Genomic DNA, 22,579 nt, shown 5'->3' with positions numbered 1-22,579 from the left:
AACTACGAAGACAAATATTTTTTTTATTAAAAACAACAAACGTTTAACTGTAGGCCACACACTAAAGAATCTCGAGGTGGAAATCATTGAAAACTTTATATTAAGATACTTACTTTTCGGATATCATTCCTAAGAACCCTTCTTTTGATGTGACTTCCCATAATCTCTTCTTTATTTAATATAAACATCTAAACATAAATATGTATATTAAAGTCATATATACAAACTTCAAAACATTTGGTGGTATCATTTCAAGAGCACAAAATAGATAACATTTAAGCATAATCTGTAAAAAAATCTTTTAACACTTTTTTTTATGAGTATTTTGACTCTTAGATATAAAACGTCAAACAAAAATATTTCCTCCTATTAATCTAATCTTATGTTGACACAGTGTGATCAAACCTGATCTATCAAATTACTGCCAAGTGAGTGTCTGTTGTTTTCAGAACATAGAACTTACATATATTTAGTTAATCTACACCAAGAGTACATACTTTTGTTTTTCAAATATGGTTGAAAATTAAAAATGACGCTTGAAAATTTTCAATGCGTAGAAGTTTCTGAAAATATATTATTCATCATGTGAACAAATGTAAGTAGTTCTTTGAGGAAGCCAGTTCTTGATTGTTGCAAAGTCTCAAACTTAATAAGGAGTGAACCTGTTTCTTTAACTGTAATCACGTTCTTGACTCTGTTACTGATACTTAAAATTAGTTAGACACATAATGTAATATATTGCATTTTATCTTGGAAAGCAATTTCAAGAGTCGCAAGTATTTAAACATGCAGTTTCTTATATCTATCCTTCATAGAAAAAAAGTTTGAAGAATATGGTTGGATTCAGATAGAAGCTCTGAATATGTCTTGAAAATTAGTCTCAAACTACAAAGTACAGGATGCGATAGAGTAGAATACATTATTTTACTTAAAGAAATACAGAGAGGTAGTGCAAAACCTTCAAAACTCCAGATTCTCATAACTTCTGTAATCTTTACCATCAAACCAACATAAAAAACACAATATCCTCATCAAATCTGAGACAATGTCATCATATCCTAAATGTCATCTATACTGCAGTCAAACAAAGACTCGTTCAAACAATTAGTAGCAGACCGAGTTTTCTACGTAAAAGTTTTCTCTTCAGTCCTAAACACTTATTATACATAATGGATTTAACATTACTGATGTAATTTTGTTTTACAACATGTTTGAAAACTTGCTTGAACAAAAATAATAAATTTTGGGTGGTAATACTCATATTTGCGATTAACAAATACGTTAGTCTTCGGACAGCTGAAAGTTATAAATAATTCAGAAAGTAAAGTTCATGAACTTCATTTTAACTCCATTCCATAATACTATGACTCCAGCTTGTTAACTGAGTGAATTGCAGGCGACTTCTTCAAACTCTACGCAATAACCAATACTTTAACGTTAAAAACTTGTCTTCTTGACAATGACAACACAAGGGACCAAAGCGTCAACCGGACTTTTAAAAATATTCTTCCTTGTTTATAACGTTGTAATCTTTTGGAACTAAACAGCATTATTCGGCGCACAGCTTTACTTTCTCATTCTTTGTTATTTATTATCATTTGAATATGTAATCAGTTTCTCTAATTCATTTATTTTGTTGTTTTCTTTTTCCATTTATCAACGGTAAACTCGCTTGTTTTAAAATGTCATAATAATCGAAAGTTTGCAACTGAAAATATGATTTTAAAATCTTTCGGAAAACGTTGTACCTTCTAGAGGAATCTTATACTATCATGCTTAAAATAATTTTAAATAAGTCTAGTTGGATGAAATAGACAAATCATTTGGTTTGCAAAAATTTACTTAGTTTTAGAAAACAAAACGGCTCTGTGCTTTTCGTAAAATTACGTTTTCAATAAAGACCATAAAATATTTTACTTCAAAGGTGTAAAATATAGACTTACCATAATTGTAATTCCAATAGAAAAGCTCAGAAAAAGAAAACACATCAATGGTATACGAAGTAAAAACGCAACATCTGAATGAGAGTACCACAGCATACTGAAGACAGTGTTTTCTATTGCTGTAATTGTGTAGTACAGGATGCAATCTCTTTTAATGGGTGCAGATTTGTAGTTGAAGTAACAAAACGTAGAAATAATTCCCTTTATAGCTGACAATAGGAAATCTTCTGTATCGCTTTCAGAAATAATAATAATACATTTAGAATATTAACGTCACAATATTTTATTTTTTTTAATTCAATACAACTTGAAATCCATAAACAATTACCATATTTAATACAAATGTTTTGAAAAGCATTATAGAACTTAAACCAGCATTCAAATGCTGATAAAATATTTCTTTTCTCCAGGAATTCTAAAATATAATGTCTTTTTAATTTCATAAGTCAAAGAAATGTTATCCGTAGAAATAGCCCGTAGATAAACGCACGAAAACGACTTCTAGAAATTTAAAAAACACTTCTATCAGTTTGTGATGGGTTACATTTAATAAATATTTCTAGTACAAAACTGAATGTCAGAGTTCTTCTACAGAAACAACTGCGTTCAGAATATTGTCTTTCTTACAAGCATACAATTTTCATTTCATGAGTTTTATTGTTTGTTTTTGAATTTCGTGCAAAGCTAACCAGTGCTATCTGCGCCAGCGGTCAATAATTTAGCAGTGTAAGGAGAAAGGGAAGGCAGTTAGTCATCACCACCCACCGCCAACTCTTGGATTACTCTTTTATCGACGAATAGTAGGATTGATCGCCACTTTATATCGTCCCCAGGGTTGAAAAACGAGCATGTTTGGTGTGACATGGATTCGACACCGTGACCTTCGCATTACGAGTCGAGTGCCTTAACCATCTAGCCTTGCTGGGCGACTTCACAGCTTTTAACATTAATTATTAAGCTGAGCTGATACCATTCAGAATTATAATGTTTAGTTTACAGTGGTATAAATTTTGGTACATTAAGTGATTTGACTTTCTTCTTTGTAGAAACATGATCTTAATCTCATTAAACATGAGGAACAGTAAAATATATACCAAGAAATATCTTTAATAATAAAAATATATCTAAATATGATTAGAACAATAATGTTTACCAGTTGCATCTGAAAATTCTACCGCCTTTCCCTAAATTCATCAATATTACGAAAGCTATCCGCAGTCCACAGTAGATACCAAAACATTTCAGGCTAAAAGAAGCAAAAAGAACGAGCGCCATCACACGGGAAGCAATGCTGAAAAATTGCCATAGGAAGATAACAACTTTAATCTTCGTTTGAAAACACAGCCTGTATTCCATAAACAGACTGTTGTAATATGAGACTAGAGACCAAGTCAATGAAACGAGAGATGAAAATATCGATACGAGTCGCACAATAACTGGAAAACAAGAAGAAATCTTAATATAAATTCATACTAGAAGTTAAACTGAGTTAATACATACAAGGTTTTCTCGTTTTGTTTATGACAATACAGTAAGTATTAATCATTATATTAGGATTGCAATTAAATATTGTTATCAAATGCAAATGAACTCCAAATCCTAAGCACGTGTTTGTTTGCATTTATTACTCTACTGAAAATACTATAAACGTTTTTAACATCAATTGATATGCTTGCTAATTAGATATTGAAGTTGTTTAGATTGGAAATTTACTAAACTACAGAAAATATCCAGTTTTGAAATTTTCATATTAACTACAGATATAACAGTGCCTTAACACTTTCTTAATCAGAAGAAATTTAAACAATTTTCTGTAAGACAAATACGATTTGTTTTAGATATATTAATAAATACATCAGGCCTTACAGTCTTTGTATGCTTGTCCTGCAGGGTACAAAGCATTTCTAGGAATAATCCTAATCTGGATGAATGCTTGAATCAGCAACTGTGGAGCAGCCTCCATGAACGTTTCACCCAGTCGCAGTTCAGCAGCATTTAAGAAGCAACTGCAGAAGCGATCGTAATAGTAGTTCTCGTCTTCTTTATTGCTCCTCTGGAACTTAATACCATACCAAAACGCTTCGAAAAGTCTAAGGAGAGAAATATATTTTATGAGGACAACGGAGATTATTTTCAGAGGAATAAAGGATTGAGTACATTTACTTTTTACATGTCATTAAATTCCAAAACGTGAAACAAATCACACAGTTTTAGTTATTTACGAAATATTATTCAAGTTGTGAACAGCTTTTACTAATCAGAAGTCGCATTATTAATCAATTTACTTCATACTGCAAGCAAGAAATGTGAAACAAACCCTTTGTTTATATAAATATACTGAAATTATATTATATATATGTACATATGTTTTGTTACAGCAAAGCCACATCGAGCTATCAGCTGAGTCCACTGAAGGGAATCGCACCTCTGATTTTAGCGTTGGCAATCCTTCGATTGAAAACTTTCACAAACATTGGGTTTCCTCCATAACAGACTTGTTGGAGTTATAACAAAATGCATTTTTTTTTCGGTTTGTCTGTTGTTAAGCAAAACTATACAATGGACTATTTGTGCTGTGTTCACCATGAATATCGGAACCCAGTTTTGAGCTTTGTATCCTTGTATCGGCTTAAATGACGAATCTAATAGGTAGAAAAATTATCTTAAAATATGACATTAAGTGCAGATTTTTGTAAAATCATATTCTTATTAGTTTTACCAATGTGAGAAAGACTTATAGAAGAAATATCACTTGTGAAATAATGTTTTCCAAACTACTGATTGTGAGTTATAATGGGCAAAGTGAGATCAATATGGAAATAAGTCTTCTGCCAAGTTAGTTTTTAAAACAACTCTAGAACTATTTGTTTTCAATACCTCACTACCTTTCGTCGTTCAAACCGTAATTTTTAAGTATCATAAACTTATATGACTAGCGTTTATTCGTGTTTTTTGTAGTAGAGATCGATTCTTCGACTTTTTTAGCGATTGTGGTGGGTATTGGAGTCGTCATATTATTAAATTTAACAAGTTTTATACGCTACAAATAATTTATCCAATTAATTACTTTTCTAGGCTATTATACGCTTAGGGTTTCTACCATTGATTGTTTTGGGTGTATCCTTGTTTAGCTGCTGTGGTAGATCGGCAGGGGATAGATGGATTAGAAATGTTGTCTCGTTCTAAAGACTTTACTAAGCCCTATTAAAAACTTAGGAATGGCTCGAGAAATTGGTATTGTATATTTCTTTTACTGTACAGATAGCAGCGCAGTGTATAGGTGATCTATTTCAAGTGTAAAAGTCCATAAAAGTAGTAGCTGCTATCATACAAAGTTACATCTCTAGCATCGGTTTCCATTCCTCCTCCTGTTATAAAAATAGCAAACACTTCAGCTACATCATCTTCTACGTCTCATCCAGCCAATACATTTTTACATTGGCTGCGACGGATACATATATTGCACCGCACGTGTTTGTGTTTCTACTATCTCAGATTGACTATAAATGCTATACGTGTCGTACTCACTTTTTGAAAGCCTGTAGGAACAGTTTTCAAGCAAAATTACACCAACTTATACCAACTCGTATAAGATGTTAGACATCCTTTACACCAAAATATAAATAAAAATATAGACCCATAGCACTAAAATCCAGAAGCTCCAAAAGAATACCCTTCTTCTTGTCAACTCCACTATTTTCGTGTTATTTGTGGAATCAACTGTTTGTCAACTCTTTCATTTATGAAAAAAACAAGTTTTAGAAACACTAAAAGACAATTTGTGCATACAGCAAGCAATCTATATATATTTTAATAAAGCTCATGGACCAGTTTTATTATTTGTATTTTAGCAAATCTGCAGTGACGTAATTAACTACTTTTCTAACTTAGTGTTTCCCTTTATAAACAACGATGTAGAAGTGAATCTTCTAAGACACCTCCACCCCAATCATTTTGTTGATAACAATGCCTGTTATACCACACATATTCAATAGCAAAGTGTCTTAATAAGTAATTCTTCCCACAATATCGGGGTCCTCACCAAGTTTGACAATGTACTAATCTGGATTCGCCCTCCATTTGCAATACATGTCAACTACAACATCTGACACACTCCTACAAATTCAAGGAAGAACTAACTCACAAACCTGATGATTCCATTAATGTAAGTTATGTTGGAACTACCAGTACAATGACTCACTATATGAACGTCGAACAATATAAGACATTCTGAGATTTATTACAATTATTATATAATTATTCTTTTCGTTTTTCACAAACCAGTCTCCTTTGCAAACTTTACGAAATGGGAATCTCATGATTTTATTATCTTTAACGCAACTTTCCACAAGATAACACTAAAGGCAAAAATTATATAGTTACAAGGTTTGTTGCTGGGACTATCCTTCAGGTATTAGCAGAAGTGATTGACAATCTGTATTCGTGTTAATTTACCCTTCCAGATTTATTATCTTTCACAGAACAATTTATTTTCGTAATTCCTTATTCTCGCCTTATAAGTATACCTTTCTTCCAGAATCGCCACACTTGCTACAATGTGTGTTTGTTCTCCTACTTCATAACCTCTTCCATTACTTGGATAGAGATGTCAAAAGTTATATTAGTATGATATATATATCATATTGTTTTTCTATCAGAATGTTTTAGCAGATCTTGATTGAGTATGTGCGTATAGCCTCCACAGAGTTTTGCACTGATAGCCTAGAAGAAAGGTAGCAATTTAACACAATCCACCGACAACTCTTGAGATAATATTTTCTGAACGAGTAGAAGGATACTATTGAACGATAAAGCCTTGAAGTCATAATTTATAAAACACTAACCAGACCCGACCAAATAGTAAAATAATCATTATAAAAAGGAATATATTATATACAAATTATTGTATTAAAACGTTATTTATTAGTTTAAAACTTTTATCTTAATTTCATATTGTATTTTAATTCACGTATTCAATTTCATCAGTGCCAATGATATTTACTATACGTTAGGGTTGTTGTAAGTACTTCACTTGAAAAATGTAAACAGAACACTAATGAACTTAAAATAAATTAAGGTGAGCTTATTTCATTCGAATATGTGTACTTTAAAATTTTTGTGTGTTTAATTTTTAATGTTATTGTTTTTTAATTACTTTTATGCTAAAACTACACGTTTCTATGCAATAAAACACGACTACACTTTACATACAATTATTTACAAATGAAAACTCATGTGCCTGTTTACATCATAATATTAGAACGGTCCAAGAACTATTGTTACGTGACAAATATAAATCTGTTCAACAAACAAAGATAAACCAGGCTGACAATGCACTAAATGTTTCTTTAAAACCTCATTAGTGGTTTAAAGGTTATGTTACTTCTTTTTCCGAAGGTATAAAATAATCATTAACGTAGAAAGATGAAACAAGAAAGTGGAATCCATACAGTCAACTTTGACGACATACCTATAAAGTCACTTGTTACAAGTCCCATATATATCCACATTCACGTTTTGGTTTCTACTTATGGCACACTACGTTAGATTATCTGCTGGGTCTACCGGAATCAAACTGGCTGCGAGTCCGTAAACTCACCACTGTACCATCGGAGGACATACATTTGGCATGCTTAAAAATATTTCTGGTAGAAACAGAGAATATTTGTGTCTCTGATCTGTTTAAAGTCAACTGGTGCATCTCCAATGAAAATATGAGCTTTTGGTCTTTTAAAACACTTTCATCCATTTCCAATAAAATTTTGTATCTTTAATTTGCTTAAGCATGTGCTTGAAAGTCACAACCCTAAGCCATTAGCCGGTTTGTAGAAGGAAAAAAAAACTAGGTAGTTGTCACAAATCAGATTTAAAATGCATTAAGTAATTCGAGTAATAAATTGATCTTAAAAAGTATTGGGTAATTTTGATAAAGTATGGAACAGCTTACTTTGTAACAACAGCTATAAAACATATAACCTACTGGTCATCTTACGAACTGGTGGTAATTAATCGTTATTAGAAAATAAGTTATTATCATTGTAGCGTGCATACACAGTTGATGTAGTTGTAATAAATATTTAAACAACCAAATGGAAAATTTAGTCTCTCAGTGACACAGCGGTATGTCTGGTGGACAGAGCATAGATAGTCCATTGTGTAGTTATGTGTTGAACTTAAAATTAAACAAACATGATGTTTAATATCATAATACAACATTCTATATTTACTAAAGTTTTGAAAGGTATTTACCAAAGTATATTGTTACTAGTTTCATTTAAACACTTACTGGAAAATTAATAACTTTTTTTTCTATCTTCCACAATGAACTTGTTGTTCGTTATTAAGCACAAAGCTACACAATGATCAATCTGTTTTGTTCCCACTACGGTATCAAAACCAGGTTTCTAACAGTACAAGTCCGCAGACATACTGCTGTGCCACGAGGGAGAACCGAAATAAACAGCCACAAACATTTTTACATGGATTAGTAATAACAGCTTTCTGTAGATTTTACACAAAAATTGTACCTTAAAAACACTAGATATACTGCTTTCTTGAATTCAGTCTTGATTAGACAACTAAAGTAATTTAATTTCCCAAACATTAATGCTTTAATACCTTTAGAGTAAAAATGTATTTCTGCTTACCTCAAAACTGGAGACAGGGGAAATACTAAGAATATCACACGAAATATCCATCGTCTGGCGCTTACAAACCCTTTTTCGAATTTCAAGTACCAAACGAGACTCCATAACGTATGTAGAAGTGATGATGAAACAATGGTTGCTACTGTTACTCCAAAATAATTTTTATTTCCATTTCTGTAGTACTGATAACAAACAACGATATCCAACGCAAAGTCTATAATGAAAAACACTATCCCAGCCACAGTGCCTAACTTGTTTAATAATGTGAATTTGTGCCTTTCGTCAGTTAAGAAACAGTCTCGCAATTTGTCATCTAAGAAATAATTATCATTATCCTCGACTTCAAAATCCTGAAGACAATCAGAGTTTGTCTGGTGTTCTTCATCAGAGTAACATGTTCCATCGTAGTTATCACCATTGCCGATGTCTTCAACCTGTTCAGAGGTCATCTGGTGTTTTTCATCGAAGTAACATTCGCCATCGTTTTTTTCATCATGAGCAATGTTTTCATCCTTTAGAAGATGATCAGAGATTGTCTGGCGTTTTTCATCAAGGTAACATTCGCCATCATATTTATCATTATGATCGACGTCTTCATCCTTTTGAAGATGATCAAAGGCGTTCTGATCTTTTTCGTCCATCATACGTCATTCGACTATAACATACAAATTTTATATCTAAGATACTACTTAAAGAAAGAAGACCAAAATGAATTGTAAAAATATTATTTAACAATCTATAGCTGTCTGTCAGCAACACATTAAAGGTATGGATACACATATATTCAAAATCATAGCTTTCCGTTTTTAAGCTGCACAGTCTGTACAATGTCCACTTCAGAGAGTTTGCTTGTTTGTTTATAATTAAGCACAAACTACACATTAGACTACCTGCTCTCTCCCCATCATGGGTATCAAAACCCGGTTTCTAACGTTGTATGTCCACGTACATAACGCTGTACTAGTTGGAGGCACCACGGGGAGTCGATTCCTGGTTTATAGCATTGTAAGTCTGTAAACTTACCTTTAACCTAACAGTAAACATAATAATATCTAATTATCATTAAAGACAAATTATATTTATTTATTATTTATTGAATAATACTGATAATCTAAGATCATTATTCAGATAAGTTTTGTAATACATAATATACTGTTCAATAAAACAGATTGTCACGAGAAATGACTACATCTTCCAGGGCAACTTATTTAAGAACATTGAAAAATGGTCTAATACCGTTATTAATATACGTTCTGTAAAGTTACTATTGTTGACTAGAATAGCTTGTTACAGTAAATGAGTAACTTTGCGAGGACAACATTTAATCTTAAATACCATATAACCAGATATTTGTTACACGTGATATAATAAAGATCTCAAACCTTATACTGAGCATCAGCCCTAGCTAGGTATAACATTCAGGTAAAATGGAGATAACTTAGGATTGAGACCGCATAATAATACGAGTTCTAACCTACTATTTGCCACAAAAATAATTACCACACAATAACAATTAATCCACTATATTAACCTTGTCTAAAATAGTTTTTGGTCTAGGTTTCTGATTAGTTCGTATTCAACAGCAAATTTATGATAAATACGTGGAATGTATCTAGGTATGTGTACATTAGTTTAACCACTGATTAACTACTCTCAACACTGCAACTGCTTAGTATTAAAGCGACTTTATCTTTTATTAGTCGCCTTTGCCATAAAGAGAGACTTGTGAGTTTATGGGTAGCACTTCTATCATTTAGCTCAGTACAAAGTTTGCTATGATTTTTTCATAATACCTTAGGCATGGAAGACGCAACACGAAGTATTTATCAATTTCTTTAATGTTAAAAAGTAATTTTATTAATGTTTTTTTTACACCTACTTTAGATTTATCATGAAATACATTACATTTCAAAAAGTGTAAACAATAAATCCAAACAAACAATAAACGTTGTTAAACAAAACGAATTAACACAATAATTTAGTTATTTAGAAATATTTAGTTACATTTTTTTACAATGTGATAACCAGATGAAGTGGACTCTAAAACTGGTTTAAAATTTTATATAGGTTTTGTGTTTTTAATATGAACAGCATGGTACAGACATAGCCATTTCTAGCTTAGAACTGCTGGTTAAATGGAGAACAACCACTTAACAGTATCTGTCGCTTACAAGAATACTCTTAATGAAAGACAGATTCCACTGTTATTACTTTTAGAACACGCCTTTATCTGAAGGTGAGTTAGACTTGAACTATGGATATTCCGTTCTGCAGATCGGCACGCTAACTACTAGAACTAATCCAGTCCACCTGATTTAGCATATTAAAGTATATAATTTATAACATGATTCAAAGTCACTTTGAGAAATTAAAAGTTTTTATATTTCTAATAATAAATTCAAATGTTCACACAATGTAAAAACTTTAACCAGCTTTATCAAACACTATGATATTATGTAGATGGCAAACAAAATTCTGCTTGAAAGTGTGTCAGTTCTTCTTCTTAGTAAGTCTGTAGTCTCCTGTACCTGAAACGTGGAAGAGCAGTCGCATAACTGATGACGTAAAAGATAGAGTATAAAACGATTTTAATCAGTATTTATACGTTATAATAAAACTAAGTTCAAGGTAACGTAGACGCTCAGTACAGATTAAAACGCACAATGTGTGTCGTGCGGACAAAACAACTTACAGGACACAGTATATATGTGTGTGTTATTAAAAGGAGTGATAATTTAATAGTTTTCCACTTTCTGTAGTTCAGACTGATAAACCAAACTATCATATATTTTCAAAAAATATGATCTACTGGACCATTACTATACATATATTAAATTTCAAAGCGTTGTAAAAAATGAGATATAAAATATCCGAGTTTCATAGAATTTCTTCCTTTTTTAGCATTGAAAGTATAGAAATTTTATTTGATAGAAGAACATACATAGCTTGCATAGATTTTTTTTTTCAAATTTAGTACTTTGACAGATCTTTAAAACATACAATTAAATGTTAAGTTCAGTTTAAATACAAGTCATGTGTGCATTGTTATCGAACACAAATTACTCAGTGTCATCAAAAAGGCCCACTCTTACGCAAAACACGAGCTATGTATCTCAAATATTTACTACAGCGTCACGTAAAAATAAAGGTGGACCTTTTTTTGTCACTTGGATGAAATGCGGCTGATTTATAGTAGCAAAATTATAGGGCGAATTCTATACAAGTATTGATTAGGCCAAGCAAATCAAATTAGCAGTTTCTAGCTTAAGTTTTAAAAGAATCACACTGGTTACCAACTTTTAAGCGCAAATTTACTAAATTTTGCGAAATCATTCTAATTAAAGAATGTTCAGCGTCATATATTTTCTCGTAAATAATGATGCTTGATACAGCTGTACCGTGTACCTGCGGATGGTTACATGATCGTCTTAATATACTTTTTATGTCATTACTGTAAAGGAAATTACTAACAATGTTTTAAATTGGGAAAAACTTCCTCGTTTATTTTAAATAAACTAGTTGTTTATTGAATGTATAGGTCTGTTTGTTTTAATTTCACGCAAAGCTACAGGAGGATTATCTGTGTTAGCCATCCCTAATTAAACAGTGTAAGATTAGGGAGAAGGTAGCTGGGTCATCACCATCCACCGTCTACTTTTGGGCTATTCTTACCAACGAATATTAGGAATGACCGTCACATTATAATGTTCCCTAGGTTGAAAGAAAAAGCATGTTTGATGTGAAGGGGTTTCGGACCCTCGATCCTCACATTATAAGTCGAACGCACTAACCACCAGGCCATATTGGTCTGTTCCGAATTATAAAGTTGCGATCCTAAAGCTAATGTTAGTATCGAGTGTCATTTTCTTACTTGCTATGGTTTATTGGTGTGTATCGTTAGTTAAACGAATCGAGATACCTTTTACTGACAGTTTAGATCAGTGAAAACAAAAGCTCTCTTTCAGAAGAATCCAATTTTAAAAACGATAATGCCATGAATTCGCACTTAATATTTTGTAAAGTGAAATAATAGATAAACTCTTTTATTGACTGTCACGTTCACTAACATATAAAACCACTTCTTCGATACAAGAAAAATATATGGATAATTGTAATACTTGGTTAAACTCATGGGGGCGTTATAATGTGATAGTCAATCTCACTGTTCTTTGGTAAAAGAGTAGCCCAAGAGTTGGAGGTGGGTGGTGATGACTAGCTGCCTTCCTTCTAGTTTTACACTGCTAAATTAAGGACAGGTAGCGCAGATAGCCCTTGTGTAGTTTTGCGCGAAATCCAAAAACAAACAAACAAGTTCAAATGTCGTAGTGATGCGTGTTTGTGGCTTTCATAAATAGTATACATAAAACTAAAATTACAATGTTTAATTTCTTCATAGTTGATCTATGTATCATTAGTGAGATTTAAAACTCTGTTTTTTTATTTTCTTGGTATTTGATAACTTATCTTACAAGTTTACTATGAATGATCAGTTATAAAATCATAGAAACTAATCTGAGATCCATAACGCAGTACCTGAAGGTTTGTTTCAGTATTTGTGTCAACAGTCTTGTTTGCAGTTTGTAATTTTACTCGCATACACTGATGAAAACCTATGTAGCATACAAAAGCTTAGTAACAAGTTATGATGAGTCAAACTACATATTCATCAAGGTTGTAAAGTTAACCTCAGTTACATTTTTTTTCCAGATTTATAATACATCCTTAAGTAATGAAGAAAAAGAATATTATTTTTGAAGTCTTTGTAGCCGAATTAGGGAACATCCGTTATTAAAATTAAAACATCTTTATAAAGCTTAAGTTAGCAGGTCTGCGTAAAAGTATGAAAAGCAAATTATTGGTTATACTATAATATTTGCCTCATTTAATGTTATGAATTTTACTTATAGAAACAAAACAGTAGGAGTATTAAATATTAAGTATAGAACTGCAAACTATAAGGTAACAATAAGGAATTATAGTAACACTATCCTTATAAATATAATCAGCCTATAGTATCTTCGTAATAGCATCTACCTGTAGTAATACTGCCATTTCTAACTCTATCAATCTATAGTAATATTGCCCTAAGTAACATCGTTTGCCTACAGTATTTTAAACCACAATATTTTTCCAGGAAAACATCCTCTGGCGAGTCACAATGGGACTATAATATCACCTCTCCCCTAACAGAACGCCCTCTGACCTCACTTCGTGGAATTATGACAACATCATTTCCACCATCCTATAAATTGTCTGAAACAGCCAATCAGTATATGTGTTTATAGTGTACTCGTAACTACTTATGAGCTAGTAGTTTGAAAATCTATTCCTTATCTGAATTTTTTACGTTAATATCTATCTCGGCGAAACATATACATAACAAAATGAAACTAAAACTACCCGAAATTTAATACAAAAGTGTATGTTACTCTGATCATCTGTATTTGATGCAAACTCTTAATACCCCATGCAACCAAAACGTAAGCATAAAATAATTTTATTTGTTTGTAATTAAACACAGAGCTACACATTGGAGTATCTGAGTCCTACCCACCATAGGTATCGAAACCAGGTTCCTGGCGTTGTAAGCCCAATGACACATCGCTGCGCCACTGAGGAGCATAAAATAATTCATAAATCACATGATATCCAAAACGTAATATTCACCCACAGAAAATGTTAATCGGATTTTTGGTTAATACGAATATAGTTATCAAGGATAAAACTGTTTTTATCATGCAGAAGTTTCTGAGAGTTACTACAATTCTAACACAGTTATAAAAACAGTTAAATACAACAAAAACATATTAAGCTTAGTGTGCGACTTAAGTCTTACTGAAATCGAAAGATGTAAGTGATTGTACTTTGTGAAGATTTTCAATAAAAATATATGATACAAAATACATGATCTATGGAAGTGAAACTGACGTCACAAGCATAGTGATGAACAAACAAATGCGGAATAAGCAGCAAATTTCTATTATACTTCAGCTACGTTTTAGATTAATTCTCCAAAATTTTCTCGACAAGTGTTACTGCTCATTTCGTCTCTGTTTGTTAATTATCAATACTTTGCATAAACCAACTATAGAATATAGAGTTGCTTCACACACACTCACAATGTTTTGTATCTTGACAGCTTCGTGCACAGTACCAAGTCGTTTCTTTCCTTTTTAAATTACAGTCAAAGTAGTTCTTTAGCTGTGACACCAAATCAAAAGGATTTGGATTTTATTACATATTCAAACAGCTGTTTAATATTTTTAACACCGAAAAAAAGAAAAGAAAATGTAATAGTAACCCAGGAATATGATGAAACCAAATCCTGGAAAACATACTTATATGTCTGTTTGTAATACCAGACATAAATAAGCTCAGTATATGAATGACTAAACATCAGAAATTAAAAAAAAAGTAATAAACACTTGTCACGATCCCTTTTTATCAAATTATTTAATTACACAGACCTACGAATGTAAACTTAATAAAAGTTGTTTTGGTGTCAGTAACGGATTTTTTATAATTCAGCTACGTAACTTTCAAAAATAATAATATTCATATTTTCTGTCACGTAATGATTTTTATTTTAGAAATCGAGGAGAAAAAATTTTACTTTGAACAAATTTACAAAAAAATATAACAGAATGTGTTTGTGCTACAACCCTTGTGGACATAAAGACGAAAGAACAACAAAAAAATGTCAAAGTGCATACAGAAACAAATTGCTATCCAGAAATGATACGGCATGCAGTCTATTAACTGTTTGTGTTCTAGCGGTTTGTTTCTTGTGGGTGAGAAAAAAGGGCAGTTGCATTCAATCTTTTATCCTACGACGCTTACAAATAATTAATAAAGCTGAATTATAGCCTTATTTGAGCACCTAATTGCCATTATTGAGTGTTTTACATCTTGTATAAAAATAGTAGTATTCTGTTCTTTTATCATACATATTTTTGTGGAAAATAGTAGAAGAGAAAACTACAACTTATCAATCAGTGACTTAGATTTTAAACATATTATTTCTATATTTCATAAATATCGGTTTCATTTTTGGTCACCAGGTGACAGTGCAAAGTTTCTTATATAACGACCGTTTATGACTTTCTTCCCTAACATAACATCTGCCAAAATAATTTCAGTATAAATAAAGAAAAAAAAAGAATAATCAATTAATATTCCAGGTATCAAGTAGATCAAGTATTTATGCAACTGAGAGAGAGTTATGTACATTTTATAGATACCTGAGTTTAAAATACCAGTTTAACTATTAAAACAGTATATTATATAATGGTCTACTTTTCTTCAGATTTCGGTAAGCCCAAACCTGGGTGAAGCTCGTAGATATCTTAAACTGACAAAAGTGATATGGTACAAGCGATAGATATAACTATTGAATTATAAGAGATAAAAATCATATTAGGTTATTGACCTACTTCAATTAAATTGTTTAAATGAGGGGAACGAGGAATTTAGAAATCCCAAAAATTATGATGTAAAGATGGCAATGCCGAAAAGTATAAAAATAAGATATGGGTGGTTGCACAAAACCATACAAAATACTTACACTAGTAGTTGGTAAGTACTGAGTCAATCTTATAAGACTGTGTAAGTCCATGTAGCACTATTCAGTTTTAAATACTTTTATTTAAACTTGAATTCATGAAACTGAAAAAATTCAACATTTAATTGTGCATAAAAGTTACTCTTAGAAATATTTGGATATTTATGCAGTGATTTTTGTATAATTTTGTGTTTTATTTTTACCTTGTTTCTGTACTTTTTTGGAATTACTAACCCTACATCTTACTTTTGAGAGATAACAAACGTTCTTCATAAACAGAAATAAATAATTTCACTCACATAAAGGTAAGAAAATCTATTAGTGTCTTTCTAATCTGTTGTATTCGTTTCAGGCATAAAATTAGTACACTGAAAGTTTGAAATTAGAAATAAAATTTACGTGAAAAGAAAAACAGATTTAATTGTCTATAACATGAATGGAAGTTGTATAAACAAATTATTTACAAAATTTTGTTTGAATGTCATGCCAAGCTACACGAGGTTATCTGTGTTAGCCTTTAATAATTTATTAGACTACAGGAAAAGCAACTAGCCAACACCACCCACCAATAAAAAACAGTGGAATTGACCACAAATTCGAGCCCGCAATTCTCATATTGTGAGACAAACGTTTTAACCACTAGGTCAGGTCTTCTACCAGGATATCAAGAAAATATATATTCATATTTTTCATAATTTCATCTCAATGTACATTGATGATAAGATATTGTTAGTTCAGATTCAGAATATAAACTTTCACCTAACAAAAAACCTCTGCAACAAAATCTAACATCAGCAGAAAGAAACTTTAAAGGCTTTAAAATAGCTTTAGGAACAATAAAGATATCGTTATTCAAAAAGAATCGATACAGGAAACTTATCGTGATTCTAACAACCAAGTTAAATGTTAAATATATTGAATGACACGTCTAAGTTTACTCAATCAAATACTCAACTTAATCCAACATACAACAAAAGACTGAGCAAACAGCTCAAAATAGCATTAAAAGCAAAAAACTACTACTTTTAAAGTTTATCATTTTTTACATACAGGTCAACCAAAAACACCAAAAATTTACAGTTTACCAAAAGATCACAAACCCAAATAAACTTAAGTCCAATTATGTTTTCTTATCGCTCATTAAACTACAACTTTTGCAAATACTATGATGAATTTTGTTTGTTTGTAGCTAAGCACAAAGGTACACAATGGGCCATTGGTGATTTGCCCACCACGGATATCGAAATCCGGTTTCTAGCATTGTAGACTCGTAAACATACCGTTGTGCTATTGAAGGATGATGTATTTTTTGGAACCCTGTATTTCCAAAATAAGTACTCAGTGAAAAATCACTTCTCAGCTTCCAGAACACTTACATAGTTTAGACAATAACGCCATTATGCCTAGTTTTGATGTGGTAAACCTGTTCCCTCAAACATTTTGTCATGAATCAAGACAAGTTACTACAAAAATTATCTCAAAATACCCCAGAAAGAGAATGAACATAGAAAGAAGAACGAATTATTACAACTGGACATCTGTTTGATTTTAATTTTCAGTTACACGGACTTGTCTTGGGAAATCCATTATCGCTAAATTTAAGTATAAAAGCTGTGACTTGTAATAAAATAACACTATTTATAAGTTATAATTCCGCGCGCTCATAATGTATATTCATGAAAAATCATACGATTTTCTTAAAAAATACAAGTATTTCGGACAAAAGTATTTAGTATCATTTGATTATTTCTGATAAGGATTTCTTTTTCAATCTACTTTAGTCACTAACTCTAACACTGAAATGTCCGAGTGCAAAGTGATTTTAGTGTTAAAATATTTAAAATGATGTCTTCACCTTACACTTTCCTAATTTTATTTGTATAACCTCCAGAATCTCCTAAATTAGTATCAAAACCTTTTTGAGGTTAATACTTATATGTGTCTTGCCATTTTTTCTACCATATCATTAACCGTAGTTATTTAATTTGTTCTCATCAAGGTAAAATCCAATGAAATTTCTAAAATTAATTTACATAAATATGCACATATATTTTAATTATTCGTCGAATAATCTTTAAATATCTTTTTCGGTTGTGTTTTTAATTTCTACTATTTACCTTTTCACGTATAATTAATTTTCTTTCTCTTACTATTCTGTACAGGTTACCAATTATTCTGCCCCTCTTCACAGTGGCAAAGCACAAATAGCCCTTTATCACTGTGTTTAACAACAAACAACAACTGTTCTACCCTCCAGCAGAACGTCTGCGATATTACAACGTTTGAAATCGTGTTTCGATACCTCATAGTGAGAAAATCATAGAAAGCCCACTGTGTAAATTTGTTTGATATTAAACACAAAACTACACAATGAGTTGTGCTACTCCCTTTACTTGCATCGATACCCGGTTTCTAATGGAATGAATCCGCAGATATACCACTGAGCTACTAGAGGGTGTGTAGTTTTCTGCTTACCTATAAAGATATCCAACTGTTTTCCACAGGAAGCCAGCAACATATTGTGCTATCATCGGGCAACGTGTGCAAGCTTCAAATAAAATGTTTCTTGCAGTAGTAATATTCGCGTTGTAAGTTAATCTTCGTAAAACGATATGAAGTTATTTTGAAGGATAATTTAAACTCTTAAATATGCGTCTTAAAATATAAGTAATATACAGTTCACTAAAATATAAAAGTAAAACATAAATACAGTTTAACTGTCTAACTAAGAACTATTTAGGTGAGGAAATAATACTAACCTATTTCGAGGAAAAAATAGCGTTATCACTACGCAACATTCAGGTGTACTTCGTAATAAATGCTGCCCAGCAATGAGGACTTCTTGATCACGTGATTATACCTTCATCGAAAGTAAACAACCGACGTTTTGTGAGACTCTCAACGAGATTGCAACATTCACAATAAATATTTCTTTGTAGTATAAATCTTTGAATCACCATATGATCCAGAAACCAACAGGAATAAGTTGAAATCTGATGAGGATTATGGGTATGCAATCAATACAAAAAATATAAATGTGGAACTCTGCTCAAATATCATATACCGAGCATTGAGCAGTTATCTAATCTATCCCTAACCATGAATAAACGTATGAAGTTCTCTACGGCTAATGTTGCCAGGTCTGCTTTTCATGAGTAGAATTGGATTTGTTTTGATTTATTTTTTAAGTGTTCACGTAAATTTCTTGAGAGTTGAGTCTTTCTGGCATTCTTTTATTCTAAGGTCGTTTATTTGGTTTTTGTTGTTGTTTAAACTTACTTCAACACACAATAAAATGGTTGTGGTTCGGCATGGCCAAGCGTCTTAAGACGTTCGACTCGTAATCTAAGGGTCGCGGGTTCGCGTCCCGGTCGCGCCAAACATTCTCGTCCTTTCAGCCGTGGGGGCGTTATAATGTGACGGTCAATCACATTATTCGTTGGTAAAAGAGTAGCCCAAGAGTTGGCGGTGGGTGGTAATGACTAGCTGCCTTCTCTCTAGTCTTACACTGCTAAATTAGGGACGGCTAGCGCAGATAGCCCTCGGGTAGCTTTGCGCGAAATTCAAAACAATAAAATGGTTGCAGGACTGGGTTTGGTGACTTACTGGATTAATAACCTACACATCGTTACACTTTTATAATCATTTTATGCCCATTTTTTTAAACACCCAAGATCGTGAACGTTCTGCCCCTTCCCCTTTTACATGTACTATTTTCCAAGTAAGCCGTGCAAAACGTCATTGTGAGGGTAATTCAGAAAAGATGTTTTAAAATTAAGTGCCGTTTCATTTCGGTTTATTTCGAAAGAATAGGATACCTATGTGAAAATGGATTGATATAAAAGTATGTGTACTTAACATACAATGTCCGTAAATTGTTGATCTAGCTTTTGACATGTTAGAGTACAAGATAAAGCTCATATAAATAATAAGAATGCGTTTATCCATCATATAGTTAGTATAAGGTACTTTCACAATTTCTCAAACTTCTCAAATGTATATTTCAGTTTTCAAATATACTTGTTTATTGTAAAACGACTGCTTGGTAGCAAGTGTTTTAGCTATTTGGCATCACTGTTGTAAAAATCAGTTAGCAATAATTATAAGAAACGAAGCGCCATAGAAAAATATAACATACATTAGTTAAACGTTCAGGACTAACAATTGTGCAGAATAATAAAATAAGATAGTGATGAAATTGAGATCACAAAAATGCTTGCCTGTCTAGAAGAAGAATTAAAATTTGAAACATGTGAGACGTCAATTTTGTCATTAGAAAACTAATATTATTAATTTTTTAAAGTTGACATTATGTTTATGAATACATACCACGCCTAAGAAAGAGTATCAAGTGACGAAATAATTAAATGTTAAAGGAAACCCAAACTCTGAAAAGCGGATGCTCATGTTAAAAGAACATACCGTAGTTGAGCCCAAATTAAAATTACTTATTAGTTACAGTTGTGGTTCTACATGATTGAATATAACAACTCTCGCAGAATATCCATGTTTTCATCAAAGATGGCCACAAATGGCTTCATCTATAATGAATTTGTTTTGTAAATATATACTAGTTATTAGTTTAACCATCAAAAATAGTTTTATTTTATTTTATCATTAACCCTTAAACAGTGGAAATGTTGTAGGTAGGATGGTGGCCGCCGTTTAAGGGTTAACAGGAAGATCTCTCCAGTTAAAGTATACACTGTGATTCACATTGCTAACGTATTTCTTCCAAATATTTGTTTAGAATAAACTTGTAGCAGTTATAACTGAGTCATGTGACTTGTTAAGTATCTTTGTTTTTGCTTATCAAGAGAGATATTCAACAGACTTTGAACTTCAGCGCACAGTACCAAGTCAAATCGAGTAAAGGTTTATAGTAAGTATGATATAAAATATGGACCTTCAACTTTTGTCTCTTTATACACTTATACTACTGTAAAAAAAGTAATATTATTACTTTATGTTAAAAGGACACTTGAAACGTATAAGTGATTATATTATCGTCATGAAGTAGACTGGATTCATTACTATAGAAAAGGTTGAAGGGTTACATTAATTTTATTTTGGAATTTGACCAAAGTTCCTTATCATCACGTCTAATCATGATCTATCTGACAATCACATATCTCAACAATAATCCTGCAGCTTAGTTTCAATTACAAAAGGTTCCAGCTTTCTTGTCAAAAGCATAAAGTTCTTCCCTTTATCTTTCCATAATGCTTCTAGAGTGTGAAGTTAAATGATTTCCAGTACTCATTTTAACACTTCGATCAGAATTCACTAGACTGAACTTGAAGTATGTAAATACTGAATGGGGGTGCGACTGATAGTCGTATCTTACTGAACCTTCTTGGTCTTGTTTTCATACAAAGCTAGTATTTCTGAGAGGAAGTCATACCCGAAAATGTACACGAATGCATAAATGCAGATGGAGAACATTTTAAGCATTTCAAGTAATGTGAAAAAAAACGTACAACGATGTACAACTGTATTAGGATAAAATAACTGACATTTTCACTTCATAGTGAGTTATTACATTGACATTTTGGACATACAGCGAATTACGTAATAGAGAGTACTTCAGAAAATGCATTCCTTTTAAATATTTTGAAAAGATTTAATACTTTTGTAACACTCTGTTGTTCAACTATAGTTCATTTGAGCCCCAAGCAAGTGGGTCAAGATAAAATAAATCTAATGTTTTTCCTGTGAGGTAAACTATTTCAATTTCATTTTGAAGTTACAACAACGTGTTATATCGTAAATACATTTTTGAAGAAATATATTCTTTTATACATATCAAAAATGTTTAGTACCATCCTGCCACTTTATAGTACAGTTACAGGTCACTTCAGCTCAGAGAAATGGATAAAGTACGCAGTTCATTAACATTATTTGTGATAGTTTCACGCTTATGGCCATTATAACTATAGTACATTTTAGCAGCAGTATGCGAATCTTTGTAGTAACCATTTAAACAAAACACGGTAAGAATTTTATATAGATAACCTGTTGTTACAACAAAGAGCCGATATTACAAGAACATTTTTAATATATTTGATATTTTTGTTTAAAATGTGAATTATGTACAGTATTTTGATACTGTAATCTTCAAAATCCCTGAATCGCGAAGTGAAAAACAACAACAACAGAATTGAAGGTCTCATTTCATGAGAAATAATAAGTTGCACATATAATATGTTATTATCTGTCTTTTAATACCGAAAATAAAGCAGATATTACATTTACTTACTGTTTAATATACTATTAATTTTCCTAACTTATGCAGGTAAACTAGGAGCAAATACACCCCACATGCTATAACATCTTTTTGAGGGACAGGGGGCGATGTCGTATTCTCGAAAATATTTACTTAGTATTTCAGTTAATATATGAGATTGCTTTTTTTGTTATTGCCCGTT

General features: G+C 31.7%; 1 protein-coding gene across 4 annotated transcripts; it reads right to left on the bottom strand.

Moving 5' to 3' along the window:
- Positions 1 to 63: 63 nt before the first annotated feature.
- Positions 64 to 19,048, bottom strand: LOC143243681 (XK-related protein 6-like). Of its 4 annotated transcripts, none has more exons than XM_076487318.1 (6): positions 18,911 to 19,048; positions 8,591 to 9,245; positions 3,810 to 4,033; positions 3,097 to 3,379; positions 1,944 to 2,178; positions 64 to 188 (listed from the first exon to the last, which is right to left on the bottom strand). In XM_076487318.1, exons 2-6 carry the CDS (start codon positions 9,232 to 9,234, stop codon positions 96 to 98), a joined length of 1,479 nt encoding a protein of 492 aa, XP_076343433.1. In that variant the 5' UTR covers positions 9,235 to 9,245; positions 18,911 to 19,048; the 3' UTR covers positions 64 to 95. The 4 variants fall into 4 exon arrangements, with proteins under 4 accessions (XP_076343433.1, XP_076343432.1, XP_076343436.1 ...); XM_076487317.1 differs by lacking the exon at positions 18,911 to 19,048 and adding an exon at positions 18,627 to 18,900; XM_076487321.1 differs by lacking the exon at positions 18,911 to 19,048 and adding an exon at positions 18,269 to 18,393.
- Between the last annotated feature and the right edge of the window lie 3,531 nt (positions 19,049 to 22,579).

Source organism: Tachypleus tridentatus, unplaced genomic scaffold (genome assembly GCF_004210375.1).
Source record: "Tachypleus tridentatus isolate NWPU-2018 unplaced genomic scaffold, ASM421037v1 tig00002637_pilon, whole genome shotgun sequence".
Taxonomy (NCBI): domain Eukaryota; kingdom Metazoa; phylum Arthropoda; class Merostomata; order Xiphosura; family Limulidae; genus Tachypleus; species Tachypleus tridentatus.
This window is presented reverse-complemented; position numbering and strand designations above follow the sequence as displayed.

Bases quoted from the DNA above. Each gene is read 5' to 3' on its own strand.
- LOC143243681 (XM_076487318.1), bottom strand. From the start codon at position 9,234: ATGATGGACGAAAAAGATCAGAACGCCTTTGATCATCTTCAAAAGGAT. The intron at 3,380-3,809 runs GTAAGGCCTGAT...CTTGTTTTCCAG, and splicing joins AGGACAAGCATACAAAGACT to TTATTGTGCGACTCGTATCG. The intron at 2,179-3,096 runs GTAAACATTATT...TATTTCTGAAAG, and splicing joins AGAATTTTCAGATGCAACTG to CGATACAGAAGATTTCCTAT.